Here is a 21,794-nt window from a genome sequence, read left to right on the forward strand (position 1 = left end):
GATAATAAACATTTACTAATTTACATGTTGTATCCAATTCCAGGCAGAGGAGCAATGGAGTGGCTGGAGCCTGGAGGGCTCTGTGTTCTGGGAAAATGGTACATCCAAATTTCTTGTTGTCCTAGCATTCTTTCTTGCCGTTCCAGTTCAGTAGCAAGGGTGCCTACACCAGAGCTGATGTCGTCGTCAGTCTCTGTCTGTCTGATGGCTTGTCATGTGTTTAGATGGGAAACAACGGCGTATGACGGTATGAGTAGGGTCTGCATAGGCTACCTTGGTTCGCCTGTGCAAAGGGCGATTTCACTTCACTAACCACTTGTTGCAAAGAGGTTATGGATGGACCTGACCTACATCACAGGCTAATCCTGCCACTCGTCCGTCCTTGTTGACAGGTGTGTTGTGTGTGTGACAAATGGACTGGATATCCATCTCTAGGCCTGCTGTTGTAACAATCATAGTATCATATATATCCATCAGGATGTGCAGGTGCACACAAGAATAATGTCTGACATGCATTTCTTGGTATGCTCCAATGGATGGAAGACTGATTTGTTGATAAGCACAGGAAAGAATCTACGCATCACTTGTGCAGGAAGCCGCAAGAAATCGCTACGGATAAGGCATGCATTTCAAGGGCTGCTGCTGCTTTCTCCTCCAACTGAAAGACTTGGCCGTGCTCATCCTATCACTTGTCCCTCTCTGTTCTTTTCCCCCTATTTCTGGTAGGTAGAAAAAAAGGATGATATAGATTCTTTTCTGCAAAAGAATCATTCGGGTGAACAATAAAGTCGAACGATTCATCTTTTTTTTCCTTAACCCATTCACAGAGGCAGAAATCCAATAATTCACGACGTATCGCTTTCATCCTTCTTATTTCTAGTCCAAAACCACAGGGGCACAAATCCGAAGTTCAGGATGCATCACTTCTTATTTCTAGTCTAGAACGCGCCAGGTCACCAACAGAATCAACCGTCTTTGCTTAGACGGCACAAGCACCAGAAACAGGTCACTTTCACCCAATCTCAGAGACACAAGCAGCAGCAGTACAATTCACACACACAAAAAGAAAGAGCACACCAGAATTTACCCAACTATCTAACTGCAGCCATATATTATATCAAGTAAACAAACAGGTAGCAGCACATAAACTAATGCCTGGATTAGACTAAGGTTAGATTAGATACAGAGTACCCAGAGGCCCACTATAATACCATGGTTCAGGGACCTCTGCTCATGGATTTGATATATTACAAACACCAGGGCATGACAAAGGCTGTGGAACGGCACCACCAGCCTAAATCATGTCCCCCATGTTCACCAGCCAATCTTAGAGTATTGGCTTATCTGTCAAATGAAGGCAATCAAGCATCATGTTCGTGGCAATCTGTTTGAACTGATAAAGAACAAGAATAAACTCAGGACCCCCCATGTTTGAACCGATCAAGAATCTGCACGCAACAGCATGGTATAGGCATGCTCATGTGTGCCTTTAAAAAAGGAGGCTACTTTTTTCCCCCTTCCTGAAAAGACAGCCACAATTGTACATAATGTGCACTATGCAAGAATATGGCATATTCTGCTGCTTGCATCCCTATCTATCTTACCCGTACTTAAGCATCATCGACAGAACAACCAATGGCAACCTGTTACTTCAAGGTTTAGAGACAGGCTATCAAGCATACAGAGACATCTGGCAATGTCAGACTTGAAGTAAAGCAATGATTGATAAGTTATATTCACAGAAATTAGTGTCTGACCAAGTCAATACAGTAGATTGGGAGGAGGAAGAAGAAGAAAAGAAGGTAATCTCCTCTATCATATGACTATGATATATTAAAAAGAATGGGAGGTGAAAGAAATGTCATCTCCGCAGGCGGTGCCATCTGTCGATCACTCGGGGGGATCAGCTTCAGGATAAGTGAAGCAATTTTCACTGTCCCACACAGCATCATCCGCGAGAGACGCATACAACAAAAGCCATCTCTGATCATCCATCTATAGTGAGACACATGCCGGCGACTCCAATGTAGTAGGGTAGAGTAGTTCTAGTTCCCGACCGGCATGCGCATCCATAGAGATACCTCAGTAGCGAAATGCTAACCACGACGCATGGTGAACGACTCAAAAGTCCAACACGGTCGAGGTCATGTTCATCAGCCGTCCCAAAGCATTAGGAGCAAACTTCCTCGCGAAGAGGTAGCAGACAGAGGTGGGCTTCGAGTTGTAAAAGCATTGTGTTCCATTATTCCTGATGGCCTGGATGAACTCTTCTGTGATGTCTGCAGCACCATAACTTGCTGGATGCGGGCCTCCTCTTGACCAATCAACCCATGTGACGGTCCTGTTGGCGCTGAGGGGCCCATGGAACAAATGAAGATAAGTCGGTATGTAATGCTCATCTGGATAACAGGATGGCCTGCAATGCTTTCTGAAGATCGAGTAGTACTTGTAGTCTGCTACTATCTGGACAGCCAACTCACGGTTAAGCTCAAACCACTCTGACCCTTTTCTCCATTGATGTGCCATGATGTGAGGAGCCATGCGACGGTTGTACCGGCCAGCACATTGAGGGGTGTCGATGTTGTAGGACTCAACAAAACTGTGTGCTGAGTTGATGAGGTACTCGTAGACCGTCGGGAAGTTGAACACAGGAATGCAACTCTCAGAGAGCAGCACAAAGCGCTCATTTGAGAAATCCAGCAAGGCATTGGCCAGCAGGCGCTTCTCAGCATCCACCAGGGTTATTGATCCCCAAGACACCTCCTGCATTGGAAATAAATTAAATATTAGAACGTGGAAGAACAAAGGTATCCATCGATAAGGGGCATAAACTGCAAGTGCACGATAAGGAGAGTAGTGCTGTGAAACAAAGAAGGAATGCACACATTACAGCGAAACTGGAAAGGCACTACTTTAGCACTAAAAGGAATAGGGGAAAGTAATAAAACATGATTGCAGATCAGCCCAAACTTGTTGACTGATTACTATTATATTTTTAGTAAAAAATAATTGAAGCAGAACATTTGTCAAGCAAGAATCTCATCATCACTTATCTGAAATTCGTGAACACCACTAGTTGTTGAACGAATTAAGTAGTTTACCAACCTAGCATTGGGACAAGCAAGCAAGCATATTCTCACCTCCCCTACTAGGGCAAATCCTCAGCCATTTGCGCACAACATATCTCAATCAAGTTGGGCACATGGCAGCCACCAACTAGCATGACAAGCAGCCACCAAGGCACCAGCTATCTGCCATTCAACCAGATTTTTTTTCTTCTTTTGCACAAAGGCAACAATAATGCGATGCAAATTCCCAAGCTGATGGATTGCAATGTGCTACTACTTGCTAGCGATGATTCATGACATTGTGACAACAAAACAGGGGAATGGATGAATTATCACTACCAGTTTAGCTTTTTTTGGACAAGGATGAATTGATTGTATGAATGTAGCAGCAAAAGAAAAAAAAACAAAAGGAAGCAAAGGCAAAGGCAATACCTCGCTGGGGATCTGTCTGCCGTAGAAGGCGGAGCTCTTGGAGACATTGAGTTTGTAGTCCGGCACGGTGTGGACGTAGACGGAGTAGAGCCCCTGGTGCCCGCGGAAGAACTTGTCCCAGAGCGGCACGAAGGGGATGGGCCCGCGCACCATGAAGAGGAAGGCGACCTTGGGCACGCGCTGGAACGGGAACTCTTCGGCCCTGGGCACGAGCGAAGCCCGCCAGAAGAGCTCGTCGTCGGTCATGGAGTGCGCGAGGCGGGGCGGGTGGACGAAGGCCCTGAAGGCGAGGCCCATCCCGCAGTCCCGGTCCCGCGGGTCGCAGCCGTAGGTGGTGGCCGGGAAGAAGAGCTCGGCGTGGGAGGCGTTGTAGTAGTAGCGCGCGACGCTGCCGCTGACGGAGAGCCCCAGCACGACGCCGCCCATGAAGATGACGGTGGCGGTGACGAGCTTGAGCAGCCCCGTGGACCACCAGTAGTCCTTGCGCGGGGTCGGCGGGAAGTAGTCCGATTCCTCATCCCCCACTGCGGGGACGCCAACGCCCCCCGCGCCGCCGCGGGACTTGAGCATCTGCTTGGCGTTGGAGTCGCCGCCCCACATCTCGGGCGTGGCCGGCGCGGCGGGGACCGGGCGGGCGAGCGGGGGTAGATCGGGCGGGATCGGGACCCCGCCGCGGCCGATCTCCGGCCCGCGTGGAGAGATCGGGAGCGGAGGAGACGGGTGCTCGGGGCGTCGGACGGACGGACGCCTCTCGTAGGGGCAGCGCCGCTGCTGGGGCTCGACGGCGCCGACGAGCCTCGCCGCGCGCGCTGGTCGGCACAGGACGCGGCGCAGAGGGGAGGACGCTCAGCGGCTAAGGAGGGAGCGAAGGGATGGGAAAGGAAGGGGAGCGGAGCGGAGCACGTGGAGGAGGAGGTCGCTGTCGATTGGTGGATACGCAGCTGGATGTGGAGAGAGAGGGAGGGGGGGGTGAGTGAGCGACGACGCGACTGGGCTCGGGGAGGAGGGGAGCGAGCGCGTGTATTTATCGGAGGCAGAGGCGAAGGCGACTCCCCCGTTTGGCCGCGCCCGCGAGCGAGATTTCTCTTTCTCGGTGAGGTCGCCGCGGGCGGCGAGGAAGAAGAAGAGGAGGTCAGGAAGGGAAGCGAGGAGGAGTGGAGGGGAAAAGGTGCGAAACGGTCAGAAACGCTGGCGGGCCCGCCGCGCAGACCCGGGGTGGCGGACCGCGGGGCCCGCAACGTGTCCGCGAGGAAAAGAAAAGGCTCTTTCTTCATTTTTTTTTTGCCACGCTCTGGATTGGCCCTGGCCCTGGCCCGAGGACAAGGAGGAGGGAGGGAGCGCGTGGGAAGGGGAGGGGAAGCGGGCTGCGTCCCGTTTGGGCCGGCGGCGTGCGGCGAGCGCGACTGACGGTGGGCCAGCACGCGCTTTGCTCCCCCGCGGGCTGAGAGCGAATTGGGCCACCGGATTAAAGATGGCAATAAATGTCACGCGAAGATTGGCGGAGATGGAAAGGCAGAAAACGAGGTTCCTACGTATGAGACAATCCAACATTCAGAAAAAAAAAATCATGACACGAGTCTATTTATTAATCCAACACCCAGACTGAGTCGTCGTCGTCACGTTGGTGCGCGTGGCAGGCCACCATAGCTGTTTTTGGGCCGGCGGCCCAGTACATGGAAACTTGGCCCATCAAACAAAGTACCGTGGCATCGCATCTTGCAGCGACACGACTACACGAGAAAACGGGTCGCATCGCCAACTTGAACGGGCACAGGAGAGTTTCCCGTAGGATGATACTGACCACTCCGTCCATTTCTTTTTTTTTAAAATCCACTCCCTTCATTTAAAATTGGTAGTAGTCTTTATTACTTTTCTACGTATATTATATATATCTAGACATAATATATATCTAAATATATATAAAAATTAATAAATCTAGAAAAGCTAGAACAACTTATAATTTGAAATATAGGAAGTTCTAAGTAAAGATGGCAGCAGGCCGGATATCCACGGGTTTCAGATCTAGTGGTTTTGGTTTCGAGGATGATTTTGCACCCACGGTTTTTCGGTTCGGATACCCGAACAATAGCGGGTTTATGCCCTGTTTGGATCCCTTGGACTAACAACTAGTTGGCTAAACTTTAGCCCTAGAGGATCTAAATAGGAGGAATAGGTGGGCTAAAGTTTAGCCAAAGCCCCAACTAGTTGTTAGTTCACTAGTCCATAAACCCAACCATCAGGGGTTACAATTAGTTCTAGTCTATAGAACTCAACAATTAGTTTAGAATTCAAACAGGTATGGACTAATAACTAGTTGGCTAATTTTTAGCTGGCTATTTTTTAGTTATGGCTAACAACTAGTCCTAGTCCATCCAAATAGGGTCTTAGGGTGGATCCGAATTTTCTCCCGCGGATCACCATCGGAACCCCGAAATCATTGAGTCCACTAAGAGTCCATCTAATAACCCTAGGTATATAACTATGAAACTCAACCCTTAGACCCTCCGAGCAGGGGAGCAGGGCCGGCCGCTGGCGCCAACCCCATCCACCGGCACCATCCCATCCAGCAGCTGTCGGTGCTCCCAGCAGTAGCAGGCGCCAGTCCCGGGGGCTGAGCCAGGCTGGCGGCGCATCATCCCTAGGCCCCAGCCGCAACCATCTCTGCACCGGCCTCCTTCGTCTCCTTCATGGAGCAGTCACAGTCCCCACTCCACCTCCTTGTATTAATACACCTTAGTACCTCGCCGCCGCTGCTCCCCACTCCCTTCCCCTATGGTCTACCTTCCGCTTCCCAATCCCCTCGCATCTTATGGAACCTGCTAATGCTGGCGCCATGGGGACCTTCACGAAGGAGCACCAGTTTCTGGTCGAGCTCGGCCTCGCGTAGCGCAACCCGGGCGCGTTCGCATGTGGTGTGTTGGGGCGGCTCAGGCCCTGCCGTCATCTCCACCAGCACGGAATCATCTTCTATCCGGCTTCTGTATTCAAAATGTTTTCGGGTTTTGTATAATCTGTCGGGTTCTGGGGATCCACAAGTTTTGGTTTCGGAGATAAATTTCCACTCGAATTGGTGTTCGAAGCGGGTTCGGATATTTAGTTCGGGTTTTGAATTTGGGTGCTTAGAGACTTCACCTGATCCGAATCCGCCCCTGTTGTCATCCTTAGTTCTAAGCAGCATATGTGTGCACCTATTGTTCAGAAGTTTTTTCTTCTTTTTCAAGAAAACCCACCTTTTCTGAACATTTAATGGTAAATAGTACATCCGCCACCTGCTATTATATTTAGGCCCAGTTCGCTTCGCTGAAAAAACAAGCTGAAACACTGTTCCGGCTGATTTGTTGTGAGAGAAAAACACTATTCTGGCGGAAAATAAGCTGAAAAGTACGTATTATAAGAGAAGAGAACAGGGCCTTAGCCTACTTTTCGGGCTACGTGGAAAAAAATATAGAAAATTGGTTCTATAGCATTGAAAGATTACAAGAATCGAAAAATACCATCGATAGAGCTCTGTTATGTAAAATGCCATCGGAAGATGGAGATGTTACCTGGCAATAGCATTCTGTCATGTTCGGAAGTAACGTCGTTAGGTCCATCCGCATCCGCGCAACTTGAAAAGATAAAAACAAAAAAGAAGCCATGGCGTCGCTGATCTCCAAGCCCAGGTGGTTCCTCTAGATTGCAAGCCTCTCGACACTGTCAGCAGGGAGGCACTTGTAGCGAGTCGAACACCGCGGTGAAGTACCGAAGGCTGGCCTTGAACGGCAGAACCGCGGAAGCAAGGTTGAGCGTCCTCTCGACATGGCATTGCCACTGGCATCGGCGCCGTCTTTCTACCAAGAGCTTGCTGATGGGAGCAGATATGAGCCAACGCGCTGGATGCTTTTTCTCTTATGCTCGTCATCGATCTTTGTGCTGCCGGGAACACCAAGTTGACGACCACGGTGAAAGCTCTAGTTTGGTTTTGGTGAATTGATGAAACCCTAAGTGCTAACCTAGTTTATCAAGTGATCATGAGATAGGTAGCACACTCCAAGTGGCGAAGCAAATGAAGATCATAACATGATGATGATGCCATAATGATGATCAAGTGCTTGGACTTGGAAAGAAGAAAGAGAAAAATAAAAAGCTCAAGGCAAAGGTATAAACCATAGGAGCTATTTTTGTTTTGGTGATCAAGACACTTAGAGAGTGTGATCACATTTAGGATTGATAGCCGTATTATTAAGAAGGGTGAAACTCGTATCGGAATGCGGTTATCAAAGTGCCACTAGATGCTCTAACTCATTGCATATGCATTTAGGATCTAGTGGAGTGCTAACACCCTTGAAAATGTTTGTGAAAATATGCTAACACATGTGCACAAGGTGATACACTTGGTGGTTGGCACATTTGATCAAGGGTGGTGAAGTTTGGGAGCAAGGGTAAGAAACTCCACCGGCGCCCTAGACAGAAAAGACGAAGGTCACTGGGAGTGACCGGACGCTGGCCTCGGTTGGACCGGCGCGTCCGGTCAGGTGTAACAGCGATGACGCTGGCGTCGGTCCACTGACCGGACGCTGGGTCGCTCTGCGACCGGACGCTGAAGGGCTATGTCTGGTCGTGTTGTCGGTCGGCACAGTGGTTAGGGTTAAGCACCGGACGCTGGGCTGTGTCCGGTCGGCAAAAACATGTTTTGGACCCTTACTGTAAACGACCGGATGCTGAGGGTCCAGCGTCCGGTCAGCTCTGTCGGAGCGTCCGGTCAACATTTTGATCATTGTGATCAAACGTTCACTGTTGAACACAGGGGACACGTGGCCGCCATCGGGCGACCAAACACTGAGGAGCTGCGTCCGGTCAGCCCGTGTTATGCCCAGTGAAGGAGTATAACGGCTCTATTTCATGGGGGCTTCTATTTAAGCCCCATGGCCAGTTGTAGCTCATATCTTTGGCCATTTTCATTGACATAACAACCTTGTGAGCTAAGCCAAAGTCCTCCCACTCATCTCCATCGTTGATTCATCATCATAGTGAGATTGGGAGTGAATCCAAGTGCATTGCTTGAGTGTTTGCATCTAGAGGCACTTGGTGTTCGTGTTTCGCTGCACATTTTGCTTGTTACTCTTGGTGGTTGCCACCACCTAGACGGCTTAGAGCAGTGAGGATCATTGAGCAGAGGGTGGTGATTGTCTCCGGCTCCGATCGTGGTGATTATGAGGGGTTCTTGACCTTTCCCCGGTGGAGCGCCAAAAGGTACTCTAGTGGATTGCTCGTGGCTTGTGTGATCCTTATCTTGTGTTGGTTGTGCGGCACCCTATTGAGGGTTTGGCATGTGAAGCCAATTAGCATGTGAACCTCCAAGTGAGTGAATCGCCACAACGAGGACTAGCTTGCCGGCAAGCAAGTGAACCTCAGTAAAAAATCATTGTGTTCATCATTGATTCTGAGGTGATTGGTCTTCATTGTTATTCATCCTTGTGATTGATTGGTTCATTCATCTACATGGCGGTATAATCTTCTTGGTTACTCTCTTTACTTTACCACAAACTAGTTGACAAGCTCTTTAGTGTAGCTAGTTGTGAGAGCTTGCTTGCTTGGTTGGTGTAGCTCTTTAGTTAGCCTTTGAGAGCACACTAACATAGGGTAGTGTCATAGCTCTTTTGTGAATTGATACTATCTAAACTAGAATTGTGGTAGGTGGCTTGCATTTTGAGTAGGCTAGTGCAACACTTGCTTCGCCTCATAATTGTCTAACCATTTTGTTAAGTGTTGTTGTAGAAATTTTATTAGGCTATTCACCCCCCCTCTATCCATTAGGACCTTTCAAGTGGTATCAGAGCCGAGGTCACCGTTATTTGAGGCTTAACAACCTTCGGTGTTAAAATAGCTCAAATCAACAACACCAAGAAGCGACCCCAATTTGATGGCTCCAACTATCCCTATTGGAAGGCTAAGATGATAACTTATATCAAGTCAATCAATAGAAAGGTTTGGAAGGTGGTAGAAACAAAAATTAAGATTGAAGATCCAGAGAATCCCACCACGGCCGAAGAAATACTTCTCCAAAACAATGACATTGCTCTAAGTGCTATTCATGATGCAATTGATGAAAGAACATTTGAGCAAATCAAGAATATTGAGATGGCTCATGAAGCTTGGAAGAATCATTTGAGGGTACTCAAGCCGTGAAGGGTGCAAAGGCATATATTCTTAAAGAGAAGTTTGCAAGCTTCAAGATGAAAGAAGATGAGAGTGTGCCAGACATGTTCCATCGGATGGAAGTGATTGTAAATGATCTCAAGGCACTTGGTGAGAAGATAGAGGACAAGGACTTCTCCAATAAGTTCTTGAGATGTTTGCCTGCAAGATTTGGCATGTTGGTCACCTTACTAGTGAGGACCGGTTTGAACACAATGACACCAAACCAAATCTTGGGAGATATCATGTCCGATGATACTTATAGAGATGATGATGAGAAGGAAGAAAAGAGGGAGAAGAAAGATGACAAGAAGAAAAGCGTGGCATTCAAAGCCACATCATCCAAGGGCAAAGCAAAGCAAGAAACATCAAGTGAAGAAGATGAATCTTGGGATGATGATGATGATGAGAAGATGGCTCTCTTTGTCAAGAGATTTGGCAAGTTCATGGTGAAGAAGGGCTACCGTGCAAGAAGAAAGAAATCTTCATTCAAGAACAAAGAAGAGTCAAGAAGGTGCTTCAAGTGTGGAAGCAAAAATCATCTTGTTGTTCAATGCCCATACAATAGTGACAATGATGATGACAACAAGAATAACAAGAAGAAGGACAAGAAGGAAAAGAAAGAGAAGGACAAGATGGCCTTCAAGAAGAAGGGTGGTTCATATGTAGTCACTTGGGATAGTGATGCTTCCTCAAGTGATGATGATGATGATAGTGATGATCACAAGACCACCAAGAAGAAGGTTCTTGCAAGCATTGCCATTAATGAGAAGCCTTCTCTCTTTGAATCTTCATCATGCTTCATGGCTAAGGCCACTAAGGTACAATCTTGTGATGATGAAAGTGATGAAGAACATGTTGATGATAATGAACATGAACATGAAAATGATAGTGATAGTGATGATGATGAACCTACTAAGGATGGATTATTTGACATGCTAGAAGATGCTAAAGAACACTTTGACATTAAGAGAAGGGAATGCAAGAGCTTGAATAAGGAGGTAAAAGCCCTTAAGCAAGCCCTTGATGAGCTCAAAGCAACTCATGAGAAGCTAGAGGAAGCCCATGAGAAGCTTGGCAAAGCTCACAAAAAGCTTGAAAAAGCTCATTCTTTTCATCAAGAAGATTGGAAAAGATCTATTTATTTTGCAAATCTATGTTGATGACATCATATTTGGATCATCAAATCAAGAATTTTGTGATGAGTTTGGAAAGATGATGGCTAATGAGTTTGAGATGTCCATGATTGGAGAATTGAGTTACTTCCTTGGTCTTCAAATCAAGCAATTAAAGAATGGTATATTTGTGAGTCAAGGCAAGTACATTAAGGACATGATCAAGAGGTTTGGCATGATTGATAGCAAGATCATTAGCACACCAATGGGAACCAATGGCAACTTGGATAGTGATGCAAGTGGAAACATGGTAGATCAAAAATTGTATCGATCCATGATTGGAAGCCTACTCTATGTGACTGCATCAAGGCCGGATGTCATGTTTAGTGTATGCATATGTGCAAGATTTCAAGACTCACCAAGAGAAAGTCATTTGAAGGCTACAAAGAGAATATTGAGGTACTTGAAGCATACACCAAATGTTGGTTTGTGGTATCCCAAAGGAGCAAAGTTTGAGCTAATTGGTTACTTCGACTTGGATTATGCGGGATGCAAGGTTGAAAGGAAGAGCACCTCGGGCACATGTCAATTGTTGGGAAGATCACTTGTTTCATGGTCATCAAAGAAGCAAAATAGTGTTGCATTATCAACCGCCGAAGCCAAATACATATCCGCCGGTAGTTGTTGTGCATAGGTACTTTGGATGAAGGCCACTTTGAGTGACTTTGGAATCAAGTTCAACAAAGTGCCATTGCTATGTGACAATGAGAGTGCAATCAAGTTGACAAACAATCTGGTTCAACATGCAAGAACAAAGCACATTGATGTCCGCCACCATTTCATAAGAGATCACCAACAAAAAGGGGACATTTGTATTGAGAGTGTAGGCACCGAAGATCAACTTGCTAATATATTCACCAAGCCATTGGATGAGAAAAGGTTTTGCAAGCTAAGGAATGAGTTGAACATATTGGATTTCTCAAATATGTGTTGATGCACCCCCACTCATATGACATGCCTCTCCTTCGAGCAATCCAAGGTAAAAGTTGATTGGCATGGCATACATCCTTGCTAAGGACATGTTTAGTGCATCTAGTCATATTTTCAATATTATTAGGACCTTTCAAGTGGTTCTATTTTATTAGGCTCATTCATGAAAATCAAATGATTTTGATGTCTATATGGTATCACTATTGCTTCTATGCTTGACTTGATCTAGTGATAGCATATGATATATTTATGGGCTTGTAAACCTAGTGTTTAATCTAGAATATGAGCTCTAAGTGTTTTAACTCAACATGGTACAAGATAACCCTTATTTGGAGGTGTGAAGAAGCTTGTCCTTGGATTAAACCGAGTTAAATATCTTTGGCAAATAATCTAGATTGGACCAAATTTGGGAATATGATCCTCACCCCATTGATTGACATTGATAAATCTCAACCTATCTATAATTTAAGTCTTTGTGGTCATTGATGACAAAGGGGGAGAGAAACAAAAATATAAGTAATAGGGGGAGAATTTGACATAGGGGGAGAGATATGACAAAGGAAAGGAATCAAGTAAAATTTTGAGCACACAAGTAGGGGGAGCAAGCTCATGAACTTGTATGGTGCATTTGAATGTGCATTTCATATGTTTGCTTGCATGACATAAGTTTTGGATTTCAACTTCCATGCTTGTGTGGTATATGCTAGTTGTAGGTTTGAATGATGAAATGAAAAACTAGCATGCATAGGACATCTATGACCACTAGATAACTTTCATTTCCAAGTAAGTTTTTACAAGTGGTATCTTTTCAAAGTATGCTTACAAGTGGTATAGAACTAACCATGGTGCTAAGGATGATATAATGGTGCACTCCGATTGGTATCACGCTTCAAAGGTCCATCTTTTATATCTTAGCATCATGTGGTAGACATTGACTCCTATATTTCCTTTCTAAGCATATGTGCAAGCTACAATCCAAACTCTTAGCACATATGTAGGGGGAGCAATTACTACCATTTGGGGTTCATGAAACTTGTCCATATTCTTTTACACATGGTAAATATGCTTGGGCAAGCAACATGGATTCAATTGAATTTTATTTTATATCTTTGTATAAGGGTTGTCATCAATTACCAAAAAGGGGAAGATTGAAAGCTCTAGTTTGGTTTTGGTGAATTGATGAAACCCTAAGTGCTAACCTAGTTTATCAAGTGATCATGAGATAGGTAGCACACTCCAAGTGGCGAAGCAAATGAAGATCATAACATGATGATGATGCCATAATGATGATCAAGTGCTTGGACTTGGAAAGAAGAAAGAGAAAAATAAAAAGCTCAAGGCAAAGGTATAAACCATAGGAGCTATTTTTGTTTTGGTGATCAAGACACTTAGAGAGTGTGATCACATTTAGGATTGATAGCCGTACTATTAAGAGGGGTGAAACTCGTATCGGAATGCGGTTATCAAAGTGCCACTAGATGCTCTAACTCATTGCATATGCATTTAGGATCTAGTGGAGTGCTAACACCCTTGAAAATGTTTGTGAAAATATGCTAACACATGTGTACAAGGTGATACACTTGGTGGTTGGCACATTTGATCAAGGGTGGTGAAGTTTGGGAGCAAGGGTAAGAAACTCCACCGGCGCCCTAGACAGAAAAGACGAAGGTCACTAGGAGTGACCGGACACTGGCCTCGGTTGGACCGGCGCGTCCGGTCAGGTGTAACAGCGATGACGCTGGCGTCGGTCCACTGACCGAACGCTGGGTCGCTCTGTGACCAGACGCTGAAGGGCTATGTCCGGTCGTGTTGTCGGTTGGCACACTGGTTAGGGTTAAGCACCGGATGCTGGGCTGTGTCCGGTCAAGCTTGACCAGACGCGTCCGGTCGGCAAAAACATGTTTTGGACCCTTACTGTAAATGACCGGACGCTGAGGGTCCAGCGTCTAGTCAGCTCTGTCGGAGCGTCCAGTCAACATTTTAACTGTTGTGATCAAATGTTTACTGTTGAACGTAGGGGACACGTGGCCGCCATTGGGCGACCGAATGCTGAGGAGCTGCGTCCGGTCAGTTGGACCAGAGCGTCTAGTCAGCCCGTGTTATTCCCAGTGAAGGGGTATAACGGCTCTATTTCATGGGGGCTTCTATTTAAGCCCCATGGCCGGTTGTAGCTCATATCTTTGGCTATTTTCATTGACATAGCAACCTTGTGAGCTAAGCCAAAGTCCTTCCACTCATCTTCATCATTGATTCATCATCATAGTGAGATTGGGAGTGAATCCAAGTGCATTGCTTGAGTGTTTGCATCTAGAGGCACTTGGTGTTCGTGTTTCGCTGCGGATTTCGCTTGTAACTCTTGGTGGTTGCCGCCACCTAGATGGCTTGGAGCAACGAGGATCGTTGAGCGGAGGGTGGTGATTGTCTTCGGCTCCGATCGTGGTGATTGTGAGGGGTTCTTGACCTTTCCCTGGTGGAGCGCCAAAAGGTACTCTAGTGGATTGCTCGTGGCTTGTGTGATCCTTATCTTGTGTTAGTTATGCGGCACCCTATTGAGGATTTGGCGTGTGAAGCCAATTAGTGCGTGAACCTCCAAGTGAGTGAATCGCCACAACGAGGACTAGCTTGTCGGTAAGTAAGTGAACCTCGGTAAAAAATTATTGTGTTCATCATTGATTCTAAGGTGATTGGTCTTCATTGTTATTCATCCTTGTGATTGATTGGTTCATTCATCTACACGGTGGTATAATCTTCTTGGTCACTCTCTTTACTTTACCGCAAACTAGTTGACAAGCTCTTTAGTGTAGCTAGTTGTGAGAGCTTGCTTGCTTGGTTGGTGTAGCTCTTTAGTTAGCCTTTGAGAGCACACTAACATAGGGTAGTGTCATAGCTCTTTTGTGAATCGACACTATCTAAACTAGAACTGTGGTAGGTGGCTTGCATTTTGAGTAGGCTAGCGCAACACTTGCTTCGTCTCATAATTGTCTAACCATTTTGTTAAGTGTTGTTGTAGAAATTTTATTAGGGTATTCAACCCCCCTCTAGCCATTAGGACCTTTCACACGGTCGTGTCGCTGTCGACCTTGATGTGTTCATGGCAGCCACTGTCTGGAGTCTGGACCATCCACGATGCCTTCGAACTTGAATCTTAGGTTGGGGCACCCGCTCGCGAACCGTGCTAGCCACGCGCCCACACCTCGGTTTGCCTCAGCTTGTCAGAGTTCGTGCCAAGGCCAATGATTCATAGGGAAAATGGCTCGTCAAAGTCACCGTCGTCGTGTGAGCTACTGCTGCTCATGCTCGCGGCGGCGGCGGCCGATAGGGACTAGATTGAGGGAGAGCTCGGTGAGCGACCGGTGTTGCTCGAACCCGAGAGGGAACACGTCGGCTGTTCATCGAGAGCCGCAGGATGCACACCGCTAGAGACGAGAAGTTGAACACACGGAGCACCAAGAGGCCCAGGAGGTCGATCACCGTCGTTCTGGGACTCTCGCCAGCCTATCGGCGAGCACGTTGGCGCTAATGTCGAGCACCTCAAGGGTCTGGTCGTCTGGAGCCAGAGCATACCCATGGGCAGCGCACCACGGATTGCGTTGTCAGAGAGGTTGAGCACCCGAAGCGCGGCGAGACTGGCGAGCGACACGGCCACCTGCCCCCACAGCGTCTAGTTGGGCAGCGCCAGCCCGACGATGGCGACCGCTGCCTCGGCCTTGCCGCACATCACTCCGTTCCAGACGTAGCACCCATTGTCTGACGCAGAACCCATGCAGCGCGACGAGGTTGCCGGCGCCGCACGACTGCACGACAGCGCCGCTCCTGGACCGCGACAGCATGGTCGCGCACAGCACCACTAGCAACATCGCCGCTACTCTGCTCTGCTCGTAGCTAGCTAGCTAATGGTGATGGTAAGCAAGCGCCATGCAGTCTCTCACATGTTGGTTGTCTGCAAGCAGTCCGGACAGTGAGCAGTAGATGGACGGAGGAGGAAGAAGGAGCGTCCCAGGCTCCCAGCAGGTGGAGATGGACGCCGTTACCTCCAAACGTGACATAACGTGACGGAATGCTATTCTCATATAATGTTTCCATCTTTCGATGGTATTTTAGGTAATAGAGCTCTTTTGATGGTATTTTTCGATTCTTGCCATCTTTCAATGCTATAGAACCAATTTTCTAAAAAAAATACTGAAACAAACAATCTAATTAAGTGGAAAAATCACACACACCGAGTGTTTAACGGGCTAAACGACTATACAGATAAACAGTGATTATATATAGTATAAGGGTACATTTTCCCTACTCCGGGGAGTAGTTACTCCCATCTTCAATAAATCATATTCTGTATGTGTGAATACTCATTTATCAGTTTGAGTATCTTTATATACTCATTTTAAGATACTATAAATCTTACTAGTGAAATTTTTCAAAAGAGCTCATATTTTTTTAATATATTATTATAATACCTTATAACAGTATATAAAAATAGGTATAACAATATACTCTATGTATACTTACATACTTCACATATATACTACCCTAGATGATCCAGTATGATTATATACTTTGTCTACATACTCTTCATTGGGTCATAAACCCACTAAATCTAGAGATATACACATGGGAGTAACTACTCCCACGGAGTAGGAAATAATTTCCCTATAGTATAATACATATACCGATGTTTGTACTCCCTCTGTCCCAGAAAGAAAGACGCTATGGGATGCATGTAGATCAAACTTTCTCAACTTTGGCTAGGTTTGTAGAAAATACGTGCAATATTTATATCTCCAAATAAGTTTATTATGGAAGTATATTCAATGATCTATCTAATGATACTACTTATGTATTATATATATTAATATATCCTTTTATATATAATTAGTCAAAGTTAAAAAAAATTAACTTCTCGGGAAGCGAGAACGACTTCTATTTTGGGATAGAGGGAGTATATATGCATGCACACTCTCCCAAGTGGGAAAGGAAACCTTATATGAAAAAAGTGGAGGAGAAACCTAGTGGTTTATAATTTCGATCGGGTTGATGAAACTACACATCTTTTTCTTAGTGGGGAGAAAATACAAATGGAGGATAATTATGAAGTGTATGATTGTGAAGAATTTTAAATGGAGGGTGATCCCACCTCATTTGAAGAAGCCATAAGAAGCGCTCACTCATCGAAGTGGCTTGAAACCATGGAAGATGAAATGAGATCCATGAGTAACAATAAAGTCTGGGATTTAGAAGAAATTCCTAAAATAGCCAAGACAGTAGGCTGTAAATGGGTCTACAAAACAAAATACGACTCCATAGGGAATGTGGAAAGATTCAAAGCCCGACTTGTAGCAAAAGGCTTCACACAAAGAGAAGGAATAGACTATAACGAGACATTTTCTCTAGTATCATGTAAGAATTCTTTTAGAATCATAATGGCGTTAGTAGCACATTACAATTTAGAACTACATCAAATGGATGTAAAGATGGCTTTTCTTAATGGGGATCTGGATGAAAATGTTTATATGGCACAACCGAAAGGTTTTGTTGTGGAAGAAAAAGAACGTATGGGATGCCACCTGAAGAAATCCATTTATGGATTAAAGCAAACCTCTAGACAGTGGTATCTAAAGTTTGATAGTACTATAAGGAAGTTTGGGTTTAAAGAGAATGTGGAGGACAATTGTATTTATACAAAGTTCAAGAATGGAAAATTTATTTTCCTAATCTTGTATGTGGATGACATCCTACTTGCTAGTAGTGATATTAATCTACTACAGGAGACAAAGAAGTTCTTGTCCTCAAATTTTGATATGAAAGATCTCAGTGAACCTTCATTCATTCTAGGAATAGAGATTCACTGAGATATAAGAAAGGGGGTTTTAGGATTATCGCAGAAGGCATACTTAGAAAAGGTTCTAAAAAAATATAGTATGCATGCGTGTAAGCCTTTACCTGCTCCTATAGTCAAGGGCGATAGTTTTGGGGAATTCCAATGCCCCAGGAACCAATATGAGATCGATCGAATGAAAGCGGTTCCATATGCTTTAGCTGTCGGAAGCTTACAGTATGCTCAAGTATGTACACGTCCTGACTTAGCTTTTGTTACCGGAATACTTGGCAGATATCAAAGTAATCCAGAAATAGAACACTGGAGAATGGTAAAGAAAGCTTTGCGTTATGTGCAAGGCACAAAAGGCCTCATGCTAACATATAGAAGATCTAATTCCTTACAGATAGAGGGATATTCAGATTTAGATTTCGCGGAAGATGTGGATGATAGAAAATCCACATCAGGATATGTATTCACTCTTGCAGTAGAAGCTATTTCATGGAAAAGCTCAAAGCAAATCGTCACTGCATCGTCTACGATGTATGTCGAGTTTGTAGCATGTTATGAGGCCACGGGGCAGGTGAATTGGCTAAAGAAATTCATACCCAGGTTGAAAGTGGTTGACGACATCCATGGACCACTCAAGTTATACTGCGACAATGAGCCAACAGTATGTTCTGCTCACAACAATAAGTCAAGTGGTGCTGCCAAACACATTGACATAAAGTTTTATGTTGTGAAAGACAAAGTTCGGGATCATTCCATTAGTCTTGAGCATGTAAGAACAAAGAAGATGCTTGCGGATCCGCTTACAAAAGGCTTACCGTCCAATGTGTTCAGAGAACGCTTAGCCGACATGGGTTTACGGGAAAACCTATGATTCCTGGACAAGAAGGGCCTAGTTAAGAATATGTTTCAAAACAGAGAGGTGCATTGTAGCTGTTAGTCTAATAGTACTAACTGTTATGATAAGACACGCTCTATGCACTAATCTGGGATGAAACGAGAAAAAGAAGTAAGTACATAAGTTTAAGTTATAAGATGAGATCAAGGGGGAGATTGTTAGTATTGATCTCGTCCCGACTCGGTCCAATGACCGAGTCGGGGACTTGATCCGCGCCCTGATCGGGGGCGTCCAGGCGAACCATGGCTAGTGGGCCCCCATCACACAGCGCTATAAAGAGGAGGTGGGAGCCGGGGCACTCGGTACGAGGTTTACTGCAGCCGCCAACACCCCACCTATAGCCCTAATCCGATCTAGAGGGTGCGCTCAGAGCGACGGGAAGCCCCACCGCCTTTGACCGCCGCCTCTGCGCCACGCCCGACGTCCACACCACCGCCGGACATCACTGCCTCTCCTTCCTCGACACCCTCCGTCACCGACATCGCCATGGGCGGCTCTTCCTCCACCAAGCCTGATGGTCAGCTACATCTACACCTCTCTCTCTCTCTCTCTCTCTCTCTCTCTCTCTCTCTCTCTCTCTCTCCCTCTCTGCATCTTGTTCTAGGTAAATTTGAACCAAACAGAGTTGAAACCACCCTCCAATCTACACCTAGATGATCCTAAAGACCTAACAAACTCTGCCTTTTTTTTTATCTTTGTAGGACCAAAGGAATTCTGTTGTTTGATGCTTGGGTATGATGTGGAACATGGCAATGAAGTGGGGGTATTTATATAGGCCTCTGATTTCGCTTGGTTTCCTTTGCGTGACATGCACTGTAGCTTCTGTTGTCAAAATCAGCAGCCTCCTAATTTGCAGCGGCGGTCAGCAGAGGTGCCAAATTCATGGATTTCAGAAAGGTGGTAGCAGAATAGATAGGCACAAGTTGCTAGTGAGCAAATGCAAGTATAATAAAAATGTCAACGTCTCCCTTCTGAAGTAATGTTCTACTATCAAATGAGAGCATTTATAAGTTGTGTTTATTCAATTATATTTGTTGCCATCATCTCTGATCTCTGGTTAATAATGGAATATTCAGACTATTGATCAGTTATCCTCTTGTTTAGCTGTTCATAACAGCGACACATGCAAATTCGTCTGAGATTTATTTTAGTTCGAAGTATTTCTATTGGACTTAGATTACCATGATGTTATTTGGATACAGGAGTAGAGGGATGACTCAGCAAAAAACCATTTCTGAAAACAGGCGGTTGGAGGACATGAACGACTTGTGTGCAAACTTGAGATGGAGGCATTGACCTTGATTGGCATTCCTGCCTTCATTTGAAAACTAGAGCAGCGCTGCTCGGTCACACACTTGACACTTCCGTTGCAAATTTGGAGTAGTTCATACAGGCAAAACCACATGCCATGGGGGAATGTGAGAACCGAGACAATTCAAATGACAATGAAACTGTTGATCCAACTCATACACAAAGGACCTAGTTTCATATTAATTTCTTAATATACTTTTGATCATCCAATTAAATGATAATATAATTAAATACTTGAAAATATGTCAATGAGAAAAATAAAGTAGAAGTCATGTACTTTCATGTGGCGTAGAATCTTGATGAATATTTGGCAGTTGAACAAGTTAACTTGAAGCTCAAAGATTGAAGAAAAAAAATCAATTTCCTAAGGGACTCAAAAACTTTCATAAGTGCTGATGCCAGCCTGCATTGCAAGGTTGACGTGTCACGCTCTCCATATTTTGTTGAACAATAAAACTTGATCACAAAATGAAAAATATACTTTACACCTAGAAGAAGATACTAGGTGTGTTGGTGATGATGTTTGACTGCAATTTGATCTCCAAATTTGAACTCAAAGAGGTGTTAGTTTGACAATGACAGGTTGGCAAGCACATTTCTCAAAGTTATGTATAAACTTGGGCTTGGACCAATACAAAAGTTGCAGCCTATACATGATATAGATGCTAGAACATGTGATCACACTTAGTAATACATATGTTTACACCTCCAAAATTATGCACCAAACCGGTGAAAATAGTCAAGAGGGGTATGTTCATGGTTGTCCATGAACTCAGCTCGAACCGAGTGGCAAGCTGAAATTAAGTGTCATTTATCTTCTAAATCTCTAATGTCCATGGGGCCTTAATAGGATTTGAAGCTTATACCATGGTGAAGATCTTTTAGGGCCTGTTCGGCATAGTTTCACCAACAACTTAATGACTATTGTGAGCTATTTTTTTTTGCCAAACACCATTTTTCAAAACAGATCGTGAAATGGCCCTTATGCTACTTTTGTAATTGCTCTTAGTTTGAGGATAAGATGGGAGTGGTTATGCAGAACATAACAGATCACTCCAGAGGGAAGGGGTAGTTACGTGTAACATCCTAGATGTTAAAAAGTAATTAAAATTTTGATCATGTCATCATCATGCATAATCATTAATCATTATGACATAATGCAGTTCATGTTTCAATTATAGCATGTATATGTTGCATATGTTGTGTTTATATGTTACCTGAAATGTTAACTTTAATATCAATTAAGGTTCTTTGTGAATTTTTGGAATGAGAATTTCTTAAACAAATTAAAAATTTTCCAAAATAAACTTTGAAGTATAAAGTATGTACTTTCGAATAGAATTAAAGTTAAGTGATGTTTTCAAGTGAAACATGTTCAAACTTGATCTCCAAAATTGAATTCAATACTGGATTCAGCACTTAACCAAAATGGCTAAGTCCCCAAAAACAGTGAATGGGTTCAATTTTTGGGAATTTTTATAAACAAATTTCATAAATAAAATTGGTGCAACTTTTAGTCCATGAATTGGTGTGTTGCTTTTACTTTGCTAATGAGCCGTTGGTTGTGATTTTTAAACAATAATGAACCACTAATTAATTACCTAAAAATGCTTAATCAAATCTGTGTTTGAAAAGCATAAACTGAATTCAGTTTCAGTTTGCATGTATCTATTTTTAAAATTCAATATCTATCAAACCATTGAGATTTTGATGTTGATTCCTTAATAGAAGTTGAAGACCTAATGTAGATGAACAACTTTTGTTATTGGATCTTGACAAGTTTCTGCACGAAGTCGAGAGAAAAAGAGGGTGGAAGAAGTTCTGTCAGTCATGAACAGTAGCACCGGCGAGGGCAGTCTGCTTCATTGCCGTCCACCATTTGGCCGCCTCCACGATGCTTCTCGTGGCTGGGCGCGCGTCCGTCCATGAAGAAAAGGTGTTGTCAAAGCCGTGATGTCGCTCTTGCCTTTAAAAACCGA

At 44.7% G+C, this 21,794-nt stretch overlaps 1 protein-coding gene across 1 annotated transcript; it reads right to left on the bottom strand.

Moving 5' to 3' along the window:
* Positions 1-1,711: 1,711 nt before the first annotated feature.
* LOC136499198 (glycosyltransferase BC10-like) lies at positions 1,712-4,628 on the bottom strand. The gene is made up of 2 exons (XM_066494899.1): positions 3,501-4,628; positions 1,712-2,763 (listed from the first exon to the last, which is right to left on the bottom strand). The coding sequence occupies exons 1-2, from the start codon at positions 4,098-4,100 to the stop codon at positions 2,122-2,124; spliced, it is 1,242 nt and encodes a 413-aa protein (XP_066350996.1). The 5' UTR covers positions 4,101-4,628; the 3' UTR covers positions 1,712-2,121.
* Positions 4,629-21,794: the final 17,166 nt, after the last annotated feature.

The sequence above is a fragment of the Miscanthus floridulus genome, chromosome 13 (genome assembly GCF_019320115.1).
Source record: "Miscanthus floridulus cultivar M001 chromosome 13, ASM1932011v1, whole genome shotgun sequence".
NCBI classification, from domain to species: Eukaryota; Viridiplantae; Streptophyta; class Magnoliopsida; order Poales; family Poaceae; genus Miscanthus; species Miscanthus floridulus.

Coding starts and splice junctions, on each gene's coding strand:
- LOC136499198 (XM_066494899.1), bottom strand. CDS start 4,100: ATGTGGGGCGGCGACTCCAACGCCAAGCAGATGCTCAAGTCCCGCGGC. Junction 2,764..3,500: donor GCAGACAGATCCCCAGCGAG/GTATTGCCTTTG, acceptor TTTCCAATGCAG/GAGGTGTCTTGGGGATCAAT.